Raw genomic sequence first — 14,639 nt, forward strand, 5'->3', positions numbered from 1 at the left:
GAGTGACCAAGGACAGAAAGTTTAAACTGGACAAACATCAGAGGACACACAGGACCCAGCTAGTTGACTTAGTCACACTGTAAAATACCTTTGGTAGGTGTTAAAGGCAAACAGACACAGGAGGTATAAGCATATCCACTCTGGATTTTCCCAACTGGCTCCTCCCCTCGAGGGTGGGGAGGCCAAAGCTCCTCAGAGGCCGGGTTATCTCTCCAGGAACACACCATCACAGGTGAGACTATGTGCTTTCAAAAGCCTGCCCGCACACTATTGCAATGTCCATGATTCCACCCAGATGGAGATGCCGGGAACAAGTAGACAATATGGTTTTCTCTGACGATAGTGGTGGGGCCAAGCCGTCTACGCACTGCAACAGACTGCATGTGTGTGCTATGGGACTGGCCTTTTCCTGGTGAGGGCCGACCAAAGACAGCCTTGGCCAAAGCCTGGAGACCTGCAAAGACAGCCTTGTACCAAAGCCAAGGAATCTGATCTGCCTTTCTCTTCCCCAAAGGCAAAAAAAAATTAAAAATAAATAAAAATCCTACCTACTCATCACAGGACAAAGGCACATGAGGTCTTCAGGAGGCTGAGCATCCAGCACCAGTCTCCTCAAGCCCAGCTGCCCACTACCACCTGCTCAGACATGCCATAGCCCAGTGACCAACAGCGGCCCAAAGCCCAAGACAGAACAAATATGACAAGCGGGGTCAGACCCAGAGTGCCACCCCAACACCCTGGAGCCAGGAGAAAAGCACACAGCTGCCAGGACAGGGACGACGCACACAAGGCCCTGCCCTCCGCAAAGGTTTCCAGAGTTGTTTATTGACTATTTTTGATGACTATAAATAAGCGTTTCCACTATGGAAAAGAAAGTTAGCACAGTACATTTTCATGACTGGGGAATGGGTTTTTCTGAAGTCATCTTCAATAGGGCAAAAACTTAGAAAAAAACACCTGAATGTTGGAATTCAGTTTTTTATATAAAGTCCCTTGTAAAAACAAAACCGAATAAAAACAAACCGAAAAGGGGCAGGGCAAAATTTTAAAAAAGGAAAAGGAAGGAACAGAAAACAAGGGCAGAGGACTTATTGCTTCTCCTCAGCTTTCTCCTTGGTCTCGTCTTCGGACTCCTTGCTCTCCTCCACCGAAAGAGCTTCTAGCTTTTCAGCCACTTTCTCGGCATTATTGTTTTTGCCCAATCCTCCTAAAACACAGGGAACACAGTAAGAAAACAGAAGCACCATTCTCCCCAGCCTATAATGTAGCCAGGTGCACCTATCTCATGTGAGCCTGGGACACTCCCCACAGGACAGGCTGCTGTTCTACCATATACTTCTGGAGTCACCCAAATAAACCTGGGACCTCAGTCAGTCTGCTCAGTTATGTTTGGTCACTTGCTATGGCAGCCATTATCAGGCCCTGAATAAGCAGATGACCATGAGGCCCTCTCAAAACCCATTCAGTCTCTGTAGGGCTCTAGTCAGACATCGTGACTTGACCACCTGCCCAAAGCACCCTGAGGCCAGGCCAGTGAGCATCCACTGGGGCTTGGATGGCCAGCTCACTCCCCAGAAAGCACTGTGTCCCCAGGCAGCTGCATCACCCTTGACAAGTCAAGGTAGTCACAGTACCCTGGAAAGTTCCTGTGGCAGACAAAAAAAGCATCCGACTGGGACTGCAGCCAGGTGCAGAGTGAGTCTGCAAGGAGATCCCCCCATCCATGAACACCATGTTACCTTTCTTTTCTCTCTCTTCGATCTCTTTTCTGCATTCTTCAAATTTTGTCTTGAATTTCTGTGCATCTGTGGAAAAAAGAGAGACTTCCTCAGAACCCTAAACAGGGAAGGGGGCAAGTCCAGCAAGTCTGAAGAGCCAGGACTCATAAAGGACCCGTCCATGGCTATTCTGGCCTAAAGACAAGCTGAGCTGTCTAACGACACTGGGCCCACTTTGCCCAAACTGTGCAGTGACTGTTTCTCGGATCCCTCCCAAGGCTGGTGGCTATGCTGGGCCGTCTCCTTCTAACTGACCTTGTAACAATTTGGGCACAGCAGCACAGTGTGGTGGCCTCATGCAACGGAGCACCAGGGGCCTCCTCACCAGGTACTCTGCCTTCCACTCACGTTGGAAGTAGCCGCTAGACAGGCCCCATTTTTAGAGCAGAGGCAAGGTCCACTCAGCATTGGATGGTGAGCTACTAGGTCGCTTTGCCCCAGCACCCACCCAACTTCTCCATGGCCCACTGGGCACAGCTTTTGATAATCTAGGCTGGAAAGACACCCAAGCAGGAGAGACATCAGCCTGGGCTTATGGATCTCAGCACAGCCCCTGCTGGCACCCAGGTGATGGTGAGGGGAAACCAGCTGGTGCAGCCTCCTTTGAGGTTAAGACAGAAAGGCACTGCTCCTGGATTCAGTCTGGGAGTGGCCTTGAAGGCACATGGATTGGCTGCACTTAGATCCCTTCCTTGAGGGGCTCTCAGACAGAAAGCAAGGCAGTAACAGTCCCCACCACAGCCTCCCAATTACTACCAATTCTCCCTGAAAAGCAATAGTGTTTCTGTTTGCAATGAAATGGCTACATTATAAAATAGGTGGCAGCACTCAGGCCAGTCCAGCGGCCCACCCACCCTTCAGCTTACTTTCAGCATTGAGGAAGCGAATGGCCAGCAGCTCCGGCTTGGGGCGCTCATCAGCAAAGTCAGCGTGGGTGTTCCAGACCCAGGCACGGTCACTGCCTGCGTTTGGCTTCAGCTCCATCATTGGCGTAACTGGGGGAGAAGCCCCATGAGAACAATGCCCACAGCCACACAGCCAACTTACCACCCCGGGCCATGCCACCACAGAACTGTGGTCCTGGAGACCAACCCAGGGTCCTATTTTGAGCAAAACAGGGATGATTTGGGGCAATCTGGAATTTACCAAAACCTCTTTTAAAATGCCCCATGTTCACTTAAAACCAGGAACAGCCTAAATCTGGGAATAGGGTGGCCTGCTCCCTGACAATGAGGATACCTTGGTGAGGGTCTCCAATCCCAGTGTAGACAAGGGATTCAAAGCCAACGCAGCCAATCACACCCAGCCCCTTGGTGCAACCCCCAGGCCCAGGACAGATGTGGGCAAGATGACAAGCAGACCCAGCCCTTCTCGTGAAGGGCATCCATCACATGGCTGTGGCCACATTTGGCAGCACCCCTGGGGACCTGACCCATTGGGAGGTGGGGGTCAGCAGAGGGCCAGAAGCTGAAAAGTGGGATGATCACTCTGAAAGGTGCAAAGTCAGACCAACACAACCAATCTCAGCCATATACTGCCCAGGGAGACCAGAGAGGAGGAACAAGGCTACCAGAAATGGGCACTGAGAGGCTTGTGACATCATCACATGCCACAGAAGACATGGCCATGGCCTGGAATAAGCAAATCTGCCCCATCTCCTCAAGGCTCTATGCAGACCCAAGGGGGGGAAGGGAGACCAGCTCCCCCAAAGAACAGAAAAACCCCCAGTGCCATGCCCAGCAGTACACCAGTGGCAGAGGTCTCTGGGGATGTAGGACAGCCCATGCCCAGCCCTAGGCAACACATCATCATCACCCAACCTCCACTCAGAGAACAAGCAAGCCTGTGTGCTGTACGGGGCATGTGCAGCCTTCTCCCACCTTCGAACACCTGGGCCATCAAGGGCCTATGGTGAGCACCAGGCCCAAAGAGCTCAGCTGTCAGGAAGAACACTGAGGAAGCAATCCAAATTGGGCTGGCAGGCAAGGACTAGGGCAGAGAAGACAGGCTGGGATGTGAACACTGGAGCACAGAGGCCAAATGGGGCAGAAGCAATTGTGGTACAAGGAGGACCCTCCTCCATCACCCTCAAGGGCCAGCAGTTACCCCATGAGCACCGATGAGGGGTCATGCCCTGTCAGACACACATTACACCCAGAAATGCAGCACAGCCCTGGATCAGGAACAGAACCCAGGACACACTGGCTTCCGAAGACATACATACTCAGAGCACTGCACAACAGGCCAGCAGTCATGTGGCCCAGAGCTTAGAACTTACTGTCACCTCTTTACAGACCAAGCCTTATGTGGCTAATCCTAAAAAACCCCACCCCACTGAGCCCAGGGCTAACAAATCACACGTGCCCAAGGGCTTCCACCCGTCCCACCCACTCCTATGAAGCTGCACAGGGCCTAAGGATGAGGCAGCACCTTCTCCCCACCCCATTCCAATCCCGTGTCCTCCCCAGGGGACACCATATGGGGACAGAACACACCAAAGGGTGGGAAGCCTGCGCCAGGCACTTCACACAGATGCACATGAGCACACACACAAACGCACTCACACGCCCTTAGGCTGAGCCTGGTTCCGAGGCCACACTGGGGCTCTGCCTCCATCCCGCTTGGTCCCACCTGCCCCGTGTCCACACCCCCGTGGGCTATAAGCTTCTCTGCAGGTCTGCTCTGAGTTCTGAGGCACGTTGGAAAACCTCATTTCCTATTTTAAATTAAAAAAACAAAACAAAAACACACTGTGAACGTGCACTCATGTAACAGTACACTCCTGGGTTCCCAGCACAGCCCTGAAAGCAGGCTGCTCAAAGGTCGGAAGCTGTCCCAATGCAATGTTGGGACTCAGAATGAAAACACATGCCCGACAGGACACCTACTATAGTGGTTGGCGCATATCTTCAAGGTCTTGTCCCTCCTCATGAGGAGGCGGATGGTCCCTTTTTCCTTATGCTTCAGGAGCTTGACGTCACCGGTACCTCGTTCCTTCCATTCTGGGAGATCATTCTCTGAAGCAAATCGGAACAGCTTTGCCCGCCTTCAAGAAAAACCATTAAGCGAGAGCTCAGACACACAGAAACTGTAACAGGTAAGTCAAAAACACTTGATGGGAAAAGCACTCCTTTTCTCGGCGTTAAACAAACGTCTGTACCTGATGTCTCAATATATACCCTTTTCTTTCTTTGTACTCCAAGAACTACAAGCCAAAATGTCACCAAAAAAGCAAAAATGCAAATTTCAAGTTTTAACTTGATGATAAGAAAGAATAAAAGATTTCTAGTCACAATGTTTTCTAACAGAAAGACCTGATCCCCCAGTAAAGTAGCTCACCCAAGTCTGCTGAGCGTGTCTGCGAGCACCGTGCAGGGCTTCCTGGTGCCCCATAAGCGCCACAGGGTCAGCATGGAAGTAGGTAGAGGCCAAGGACCCTTGCCCTCCACAGGGCCAACCCTTCCCTCAGCTGTGAGATGCCCCCTGTGCCTCCCAGGCCCCCAACAGGCCACCAGGCTTTGGCCCAATACCCTGCCTTCCTGCCCAAAACAGCACCTCACACTGGACCCAGGCAAGGCCTCCACCCTAGCCCTGAGCCCAGCAGTCCTGCCTTAGGGCTCAGGACAATATCCTCCCATCACCACCAACCACATCTGCCCTTTTGCTTCCCCACCGGACCCCAGCTCTGCTGGTTCCTCTTCTGCAGAACACTCTGCTCTCTCCCCCAAACTCAATTCTAAGGAAGACCATGTTCTCACAAGGATGCCCCCAGGGCTTTGACCTAGAGCCCTAAGGGCGCAGATACAAAGGCCAGACTTGTTTGCCTCACTTCCCTCAGGACGGGCCTGTGTCTAGGACACCAAGAGTACCTCCCATACCAGCAGGGACAAGGAGGTGACAGCAATAGCACCACGGGCAGTCCTCACTCTTCAGAAGAGCCAGCCCCCGACTGCAGCATCACTTCTGGGCAGAGCAGAGACTTGGAGAACCAGTGTCTTCAGGGAGACACCCACCACCTTCTGAAACCAGAGGGGCACATTCACCTCTCCTTTCCCAGGCCCTTAGGAGTTGTGGGGAGCTGGTATCGCCAGGCTCCCTTCCTTAAAGGGAGGGGTCCCAGTGTTGGCAACTGCCTCTGTTCCCTGCCCCCACCCAAAGCAAAGCGCTAAAACCATAACCCAGTATCTTGGATAGGTTTGAAGGGGGCAGGGGAGTTCCACAAACTTGGATAGGGGAAACACTACACCCTATTCCCAGTAACTGCAACTCTGAGTGTACCCAATAGACCACAGGTCACACTTTGTCACAGACATCTCGACAACACACTGCTAGTGTAGGCACTGCTTCAAAACAACACTGACACCTCCCCCCAAAAAACTACCAGCCTTGTAGCTTGAAGGTGCTGAGAAGCACATTCAGGGTAATTTTTAAAAAGTAATCTCAGGCCCGGCGGGGCGTGGCTCAGCGGTTGAGCATCGGCCTGGGATCCAGGCGATTGGGGTTCGATTCCTGGTCAGAGCACATGCCCGGGTTGCGGGCTTGATCAATGACTCTCTCATCATTGATGTTTCTGTCTCTCTCTCTCCCTCTCCTTTCCTCTCTCTGAAACCAATAAAGACATATTTAAAAAAAAAAAAAAAAGTAATCTCAGTAACTATAACACCACCCACTTTCTTTTGTAATTCCAGGCATTATTTTGTGCATTAAAAACAATGAATCAGGCCCTAGTTGGTTTACTTAGTGGTGAGAGAGTCAGCCCATGGACTGAAGGGTTCCAGGGTTCAATTCTGTCCAAGGGCAGGTACCTCAGTTGCAGGCTCGATCCCCTGCCCTGGTAAGGACACGTATGGGAGGCAACCAATCAATGTGGCTCTCTCACATTGATGTTTCTTTCTCCCTCTCCCTCCCCCTTCCACTTTCACTAAAAAGCAATGGAAAAAATATCCTCGGGTGATTAAAAACAACAATGAATCAGGGATTTATAATCTTCAAATTGCCAAAATCCATGTGCAAAATAATAATAAAAAGATAACAATACTGGTAGAGAATCCCTGCTCAACCAGGAGAAAGGGGTTATGGGAATTGGTCGGCAGGGCACGGGAATAATGACAACAATAATAATAAAAGACAATAATACTGGTAGAGAATCCCTACTCAATGGGGGGAAAGGGGCTGTGGGAGTCAGCAGGGCATGGGGAGATGCACCTTTGTGGACAGAGGAGTAGCAACAGGACACCAGGAAGTGCCTGTGCCCTCTACAGAGCAGCAGGGGCACCCAGTAATAAATTTGTAATTGGTGGGTTGTAACAGCAGCCTTGATTGGTCATTACACAATTCCAGGCCCTTTCTTCAGCCTCAGTCCAGTTAAAGGTAAGGCCAAGACCCTGGCACCTTTTCATAAAAAAGCACAAATTCCACCTTAAACTAAAGATACCTATTTCTGAGACAACATCAGTTACTTACATTTTGAAAAGCTCCTCTTCATCTTCTTCCAGCGTTTTAATTTCTTGTTCAGGAAGAGAAACTATAGGCTCAAACTGAGGATCGTGGTTGGACTCGTCTGCATTCTCGGTGGAGGTATCGTGGTCCTCATGGACATCCTATGGAGGGAGATGTGGAGAGCTGAGTGACGGCGGTGAGCCTGGCCTGCAAGCCTGGGCTCACCAGTGCCCACAGCGGGCATCCCTACCAGTGAATGGCTTCACCCCAAGGCAAGAGACTGCACCTCCAGCCTTTCACACTAGGAAAGGTTTGCATGTCAGTCCAGCACACAGTGAGACACACTGGGAGTCAGCACCCTCCCCCAGATGCATCAATCACATCTGACTGGGGTTCCCAAAACTCAGCCACCTAGTAACCAAGTGGCATGGGAGACACTGCCCCATTTCTTTGAGCCTCAGTGTCGTCATCTGTAAAATGCAGATAATGATACTGCCAAGTTCAGATGAAAGGACACAATGATGGACTGAAGAGGACAATGTTACACTTAAAGCAAAACGCAACCCTTGAGTTTTTTACTCCTTGAGAAAAACGTTTGCTCTCGCTTACTAGAAGAAAAAACTGGGCCTGCCCGTTTTTAAAAGGAATTCACAGTTCTGTCGGTAACTTTATCTTGGTTTGGAAATTAAACCAAAAGAAACTGTACAAATAGCCATAACATTCTGGTCCACTTATAGAGAATTATAGGGCACAAAGGGTCTTATTTTAGGTTCAAGTGGTACAAAACACGTGGCTTGATGATGTAGAAAACTGTAAGAAACCCGGACACTTCATTACCAGATTGAAGCCGAAAAAGAAAAGATAAGCCTTCGCTGCTTGCCTTGGTTCGACAGCACTGCGGCTCCGCCGCGGCCAGCTCAGCAAAGCAGACACCCGCTGCCAACAAAGCCGCCCCCACCCTGGGTCTGCATGTCCAGGACCCCCCTGGAACGCGAGAGCTTCCGCCGCAGAGGCCTGTGGCGGTTCGAGATTAGGACAGAATGAATGAAGTGCTGCGTAGACAACAGGAGGGAGGGATGCACGATCTTGGTGGGAAGCCCGCAAGTGGGCCGAGCAGGAGGAAACCGGCCTGCGTCCTAGGAGAGCGATGAATTGATCACCAGACCAAGGAGCTTGGGCGGTGGGGCCTCCCCAAGGTCGCATGGGCGTCCCGCAGACCCTGGGTCCCAGCCCACAACCCCAGATCCCGTGCGTCCTGGCCCCGAAGGTCTCGAGCCCCCAGGCCGCACTCCCCACAGCCCGACCCCGCGCCATGAAGACCCGCAAGCGCCGAGATCGCAGGCCAGCGGGGGTTGGCGGCAACGGCGCGGGCCGCCCACGTGGCCGCCGATAGCGGCCTCGGGCCCCTGGCCCTCGCCCATTACCCGCCCGGGCCCAGCCGCACCTTGGCGGCCGCCATGGCGGCGCGGTGGCGGCGGCGGCGCGGCTGGCTCGGTCGTCGCTGGCTCCGGGGCCTCTAGGCGGCTACTCGTAGCTCCTTCACTCAGCGTCTGGCGCCGGCGCCTCCCGCCCGCCCGCTCTTCCCTCCGCCCAGCGACCCGAACCCTGACCCCTGACCCCGGCGGCGGGAAACGCGCCGCGATTCAAAACCAGTACAGCTTTATTGGCTCAGGCGACGGACACTCTCATTGTCCGGCCCGCCCCGTGCTTCCCGCCAAAACGCCCGCGGCGCATGCCCGGCCCTCCCGGCGGCCAAGGTAGCGTGCGTTCCCGACGGCCCTCGCGCGCACTTCCGCCCCTCGGCCGCGCGCCATCCTCGGGCTCCAGAAAGCGGAAGCCAGACGCTGGCGTCGGTGCAGGCGCGCGGCGATGACGTAGCCGGAAGCCAGGGTGATAGAGAGGCACCGCCTCGTCTGCATGCGCTAGCCGACTGGACAGTGGCCGGCGAGGCGAGCGGTGGTGGCGCGAGCCCCTGGCCGGCGTGCGGTGCACCCCATGCCCGAGACTGGGACCTGAGCACCGACGGTTCGAGTCCCGCCCCCGGGTCGGAGCCGTGGGGGCGGCCTCAGGGTGCCAAACCCGCACTCTGAGAGCCTCCAGTGCGCCAGGCCCAGGGTGAGACGGTAGAGGCGGCCCTCGTGGGGTCCTCAATCCAGGCAACCGGACGGATAGAACAATGAATGACAAGCTCGACAACGAAGCAAAGTGAAGGGAGATCCCGGAGAGAGACGCGGGGCGGCGACGGCGGACTTCATGGAAGGAGACGGAGATGGGGGCGCGGTGGGAAACCCCTGGGGATGGGGGTGTGAAATGGGAGAGGAAGGAAATGGAGGGGGAGCATGATAGAACGGGGGTGCGGCTGGGTGTAGGATGCACTAATGGAGGCCTGGGTGTGAGGCGAGGAAGCCTGGGCGTTCAGGACCCAGAGTTCACCCCTCATCCCAGTCCCTGCTTGACTCCACACAGGGTCCCGGGGCAATGGAGGGTTGCGGCCAGGACAGCAGCAGTGCCCTGGGCATCTCTGCAGCCCCAGCCACCGACCAGAAGGAGGAGGAAGAAGGGGCTGGGACCGCTGCAAAGTCAGGTCCTCAGCCTGGGCTCTACAGCTACATCAGGGACGACTTGTTTACTTCGGAGATCTTCAAATTGGAGCTGCAAAACGTGCCACGCCACGCCAGCTTCAGCGATGTCCGACGCTTTCTGGGCCGCTTTGGCCTGCAGCCCCACAAGACCAAACTCTTCGGCCAACCTCCTTGCGCTTTTGTGACCTTCCGCTGCGCCGCTGAGCGGGACAAGGCCTTGCGTGTGCTGCACGGTGCCCTCTGGAAGGGCCGCCCTCTCAGCGTGCGCCTGGCCAGGCCCAAGGCTGATCCCATGGCCAGGAAGAGGCAGCGTGAAGATGAGGGTGAGCCGTCGGCCACATGTGTGGCTGACGTAGTGACCCCTCTTTGGACTGTGCCCTATGATGAGCAGCTTGATCGGAAGCGGCTGGAGTGTGAACAGGTGCTGCAGAAGCTTGCCAAGTGAGTGTGGACATAGTCACCCCCTTGACACCAGAGTTCCGTTCAGCTCCATGCTTGCTCATCCCTATCTGTGCTCTGTACAGACCCCCTTGGCATCTGCACAGGCTCTTGGGGAGCTAGCCGGTAAGACCCCTGTGTTACCAGTGGAAAGAATGAGGTCCAAAGAGAGGAGCCCAGGTGCCTGGGCATTTGGAGAGTAGTTGGAGATGGGTTGGAGGCAGTGGGCTGAGTCTAACCCTGGTCCCTCCTCACTCTGCAGGGAAATTGGGAGCACCAACCGTGCCCTGCTGCCCTGGCTGCTCTCACAGAGGCACAAGTACAACAAAGCCTGCTGCCCGCTGGAGGGGGTCAGACCATCACCCCAGCAGGTCAGGCCCACAAACCTTTACGCCGTGCTCTTAAAGCTGTCCTCACCCATTCCTCCTCCTGCTTTGCATTTACTACTCATGTTGGTCATGAGACTGCTAGTTGTTGTCAAACTTGTTCCCTGGATTGCCACACCCTGAGGGGGAGCTGGGGCCTCTCACACATTGCCATCTCCCACTCACTCACTGCGGTTCCCTCCATGCACAAGTGGTGGGCTTCCAGGGTAAGGTCAGCTGTGTCTCTCTGCCTCCCTCCACTCACCCTACAGACAGAGTATCGAAACAAGTGTGAGTTTCTGGTGGGCGTCGGGGTGGACGGGGAGGACAACACTGTCGGCTGCCGGCTAGGAAAGTACAAGGGTGGAACATGTGCTGTGGCAGCCCCCTTTGACACTGTGCACATCCCTGAGGCCACCAAGCAGGTGGTGAAGGCCTTTCAGGAGTTTATCCGGTGAGACTTGCGGCTGGGCTGAGGGCTCCGGGATGTTCTAAGGTGGTCTAGTAGCAGAGAGCCTGGGTCTTGTTGGGGAAAAGGGGTGGGGTGGCGGCAAGGGGGTATCCTATGATTGTGGCCTGGTGGGTGTGACTGAAGGAGAGAGCAGGGAAGCTGCTTGCCCAGTTCTGTTCAGTAGATGTTTGGGACTCAGGGCTGCTTATGACTTCCACAGGTCTACTCCATACTCAGCATACGACCCAGAGACATACTCAGGCCACTGGAAGCAGCTGACCGTGCGCACCAGCCGCCGTGGCCAAGCCATGGCGATTGCCTACTTCCACCCTCAGGTCTCAGGCTGGGTGGCCCTACTGGGGAAAGGTGTCCCAGCCAGAGTGGATTTCATGCAATACAGCCTTACAGGGCATTTTCTACTGTCTCCAGAAACTGAGCCCTGAGGAGCTGGCAGGGCTGAAGGCCTCCTTAGCACAGCACTTCACAGTGGGGCCGGGCAAGGCCAGCGGGGTGACTTGCCTCTACTTTGTGAAGGAGGGACAGCGGTGAGGAGCCTGGATGAGAGGGTGGGGTGAGTCCTTTCTAGAGCTAGTGACACTGACTGGCCCCACCACCCACAGAAAGACTCCCAGCCAAGAGGGCCTGCCCCTGGAGCACGTGGCTGGGGACCAGTACATCCATGAAGACCTGCTGGGGTTGACCTTCCAGATTTCCCCTCATGCCTTCTTCCAGGTAGCCCAGAGTCCCCTGGGGATCATAACACACAACGGGAGGCCTGATGTGATACCAGGAGATAATTGAGACAGTGGGCTAGGGTAGGTGACGTGTTAGCCTGCAGAAGTCTGGGGGAGAGCATCCAGGTGGGGAGCAGCAAGGGCTGGGAAGTAGGAAATTACACTAAGTAGACCTTTGTGATAACTTTGCTGGAGAGCCATGTGTGGGCAGTGGGAGTTGGGGTGACATCAGGGCTCTGGTGTCAGTTCTGGTGAAGTCTTCCATGTTTGATGTTGCTGTGGGGGCTCCCACACATCTAGCACTCATAAGTTCATAGGCTGAGAGTGGGGAGGTCAGCATCAAATTGCTTTTAGAGCTAGGGCCCCAGGTGAGGTTGCCCAGCATCTTGTGGATGGAGGGGCAGGGCAGTTGGAAGACTAGCCCTGGGGTGCTTAGGCAGTTAGAGGTGGGGAAGAGGTGGGATCAGGAGACCTAGAAAGAGGATGAGTGAGCCAGGGACTGAGCCACAGGTCTTAGAGCAGGAGGACCCCAAGGAATGCAGACATTTGGTGTGGCTGCAGGAAGGGAGGCTGACTTGGGCAGGGGGGCTGCTTTGACATCCTGGGTTCACCCTCCAGGTGAACACCCCAGCTGCTGAGGTGCTTTACACAGTCATCCAGGAATGGGCCCAGCTGGATGCAGGGAGCACAGTGCTGGATGTATGCTGTGGCACTGGCACCATTGGCCTGGCCCTGGCCCGGGTAAGCTTTCCTGCCCACTAGCTGAGGAAGCCCTCTCCCTACCCCACCCTTGTGCTGTCACCACTTCACGACCCCCATGACCCCCAGCCTGTCCTAGATCTGGTTCTACTTCCCACAATGCGTTCTGCTACTCCCCTCCCCAAGTAGCCCCTGGGGTGGTGCAGGGTACCATCAGCCTGTCCCCTTTTCTTGATTCAGAATGTGAAGAGAGTTGTGGGGATTGAGCTTTGCCAGGAGGCTGTGGAGGATGCCCGGGTGAATGCCCACAACAATGGTGAGCGCCAATGCACCACACAGCAGGCAGTCCCCCCCTGCCATACACCTCAACATAGCACCTGGAACCCACCACATGGCTTCTAGGATGGGAAGCAGTGGGGAAGAACTGCAGAAGGCACAACAGGGCCCCTACTGTACACCCCCGATGCCTGGGGCTGCCTGATGGGGAAGGAAGGGCAAGGAAGCTCCCTGGCCAGTGAGTTTTCCTAAGGCACCTCTGGTCAGGGGATTCAGGATACCAGGCAGCTCAGCAGGCCCTGGGTGGCAGGGCTCCCTGAGTCACAACAGGGTTGCTGTGCCATCTGTAGAGTTGAACAATGTTGAGTTCCACTGTGGGAGGGCTGAGGACCTGGTGCCTGCCCTGGTGAGCAAACTGGCCTCCCAGCAGCTTGTTGCCATCCTGGATCCACCTCGTGCCGGCCTGCGTGAGTAGCCTTCATTCGGGGGTGGTACAGGGAACGGAGGGTAGTGACCTCTGGGTGGCACACTAGGCTGTGCAGCCTTAGGCCTGACATCCAGATCCACTGGGCCCCCATCTCCTCTTTGAGGTGGGGACTCTCCCTTGAGAATTCTACTTCCTCAGATTCCAAAGTGATCCTGGCCATCCGCAGAGCTGAGAACCTCAAGCGGCTCCTATACGTCTCCTGCAATCCCCGGGCGGCCATGGGCAACTTTGTAGAGTGAGTGTGAGGTGGGGGCTTGGGGTGGAATGGGGCCAGTACCCAGCCCCATACCCCCCCCCCAGAGGAGCCCCAGCCATGTGGCTGACCTTGACTACTCCCTTCCCACCACAGCCTCTGCAGATCCCCGTCTAATAGGGTGAAGGGCACCCCCTTCAGGCCAGTCAAGGCTGTGGCTGTGGACCTGTTCCCGCAGACCCCACATTGTGAGATGCTCATCTTGTTCGAGAGGGTGGAGCACCCCAATGACACAGAGACCCTGGCACCCCAGGACCCTCCAGCCCAGTACCCCCCCAGGCCCTCAGATGATAAGCAGCAGGAAGCCGAGCCCTCCCCTCCCTCCTAGGCCCTGGAGCAGTGGAAATCAACCCTTCCGGAACTGGGCCTAGCCTGCATCACAGGGACAGAGGCCTAGTGGCTCAAGTCCTTGCCTCACTCCAAAACACTCAGAGGCAGTAACCAACAGGGCACAAGACCCAGCTCTCCTGCCTAAGACCTTCCTGTCCCTGTGGGCCTTAGGCTCTTGCACCCTGCACACAGATATGCATACTCCCATTCTTTTTTGACCACTTGGGCCACAAGGGCCAGAATAAACAACTGCTGAATTACTGATGTTTCTGTGATGAGAATCCAGAGCTTTGGCATACAGGGATTCTTCGACCTACCCCCACCCCCGCAGGTAGAAAGGAACGGAGCCAGGAGGGCACCTTGGGAAGCCTAAGCCTGAGCCTCTGGTTCTCCTAGCACCCTGCCAGCCCTAAGCACAAGCAAGGATTTACCAAGTTGGGGCTGGGTGTTCGGGCAGTTCTCCCAGCCCCTCTGAACAGCAGAGCTTGGTGTTTTATGCTTAACCTTGAGGAAAAGCAGATTCAGATTTCACAAAGGCCGGGGGGGGGGGGGGGGGGGTAGAGCGTACAGAGCCAGGGGCTAGCCCTGTCTGTCTAGCCCCCACTTTCCCTGCACCAAAGGGAGGACGACCCTTAACCTTGTTCTATCCCTAGCTAGTCCCGAGCTCTGAAGGGAGACCAAGGAAGGGGCTTGGTTGGGCTGCTGGCTCAGCTACTGTAGGGAACAGCTATATCCAGGCAAATGCCCTAGGCCTACTGGGGATTGCTCCAGAGAGGTTCTGGCAAACTGAGGGTCCACAAGGCCCCT

The 14,639-nt window shown here is 55.2% G+C and overlaps 2 protein-coding genes and 1 non-coding gene across 4 annotated transcripts; 1 reads left to right on the forward strand and 2 right to left on the reverse strand.

The window, feature by feature from the left end:
- Positions 1-804: 804 nt before the first annotated feature.
- RANBP1 (RAN binding protein 1) lies at positions 805-8,753 on the reverse strand. The gene is made up of 6 exons (XM_087828401.1): positions 8,662-8,753; positions 7,242-7,378; positions 4,667-4,824; positions 2,645-2,773; positions 1,740-1,805; positions 805-1,207 (listed from the first exon to the last, which is right to left on the reverse strand). Exons 1-6 carry the CDS (start codon positions 8,674-8,676, stop codon positions 1,089-1,091), a joined length of 624 nt encoding a protein of 207 aa, XP_087684527.1. The 5' UTR covers positions 8,677-8,753; the 3' UTR covers positions 805-1,088.
- LOC148090788 (small nucleolar RNA SNORA77) lies at positions 1,580-1,705 on the reverse strand. The gene has a single exon (XR_015716264.1). It is a non-coding gene; the product is annotated as a small nucleolar RNA SNORA77 (small nucleolar RNA).
- Positions 8,754-9,666: 913 nt separating the features above from the next.
- On the forward strand, positions 9,667-14,092 carry TRMT2A (tRNA methyltransferase 2A). Of its 2 annotated transcripts, XM_016204377.2 has the most exons (11): positions 9,667-10,240; positions 10,500-10,608; positions 10,875-11,056; positions 11,274-11,388; positions 11,483-11,598; positions 11,674-11,785; positions 12,406-12,528; positions 12,727-12,802; positions 13,113-13,229; positions 13,388-13,484; positions 13,599-14,092. In XM_016204377.2, the coding sequence occupies exons 1-11, from the start codon at positions 9,696-9,698 to the stop codon at positions 13,828-13,830; spliced, it is 1,824 nt and encodes a 607-aa protein (XP_016059863.2). In that variant the 5' UTR covers positions 9,667-9,695; the 3' UTR covers positions 13,831-14,092. The 2 variants fall into 2 exon arrangements, with proteins under 2 accessions (XP_016059863.2, XP_016059864.2); XM_016204378.2 differs by lacking the exon at positions 13,113-13,229 and having other exon boundaries at positions 9,670-10,240.
- Positions 14,093-14,639: the final 547 nt, after the last annotated feature.

Source organism: Miniopterus natalensis, chromosome 20 (assembly GCF_054644295.1).
Source record: "Miniopterus natalensis isolate mMinNat1 chromosome 20, mMinNat1.hap1, whole genome shotgun sequence".
Taxonomy (NCBI): Eukaryota; Metazoa; Chordata; class Mammalia; order Chiroptera; family Miniopteridae; genus Miniopterus; species Miniopterus natalensis.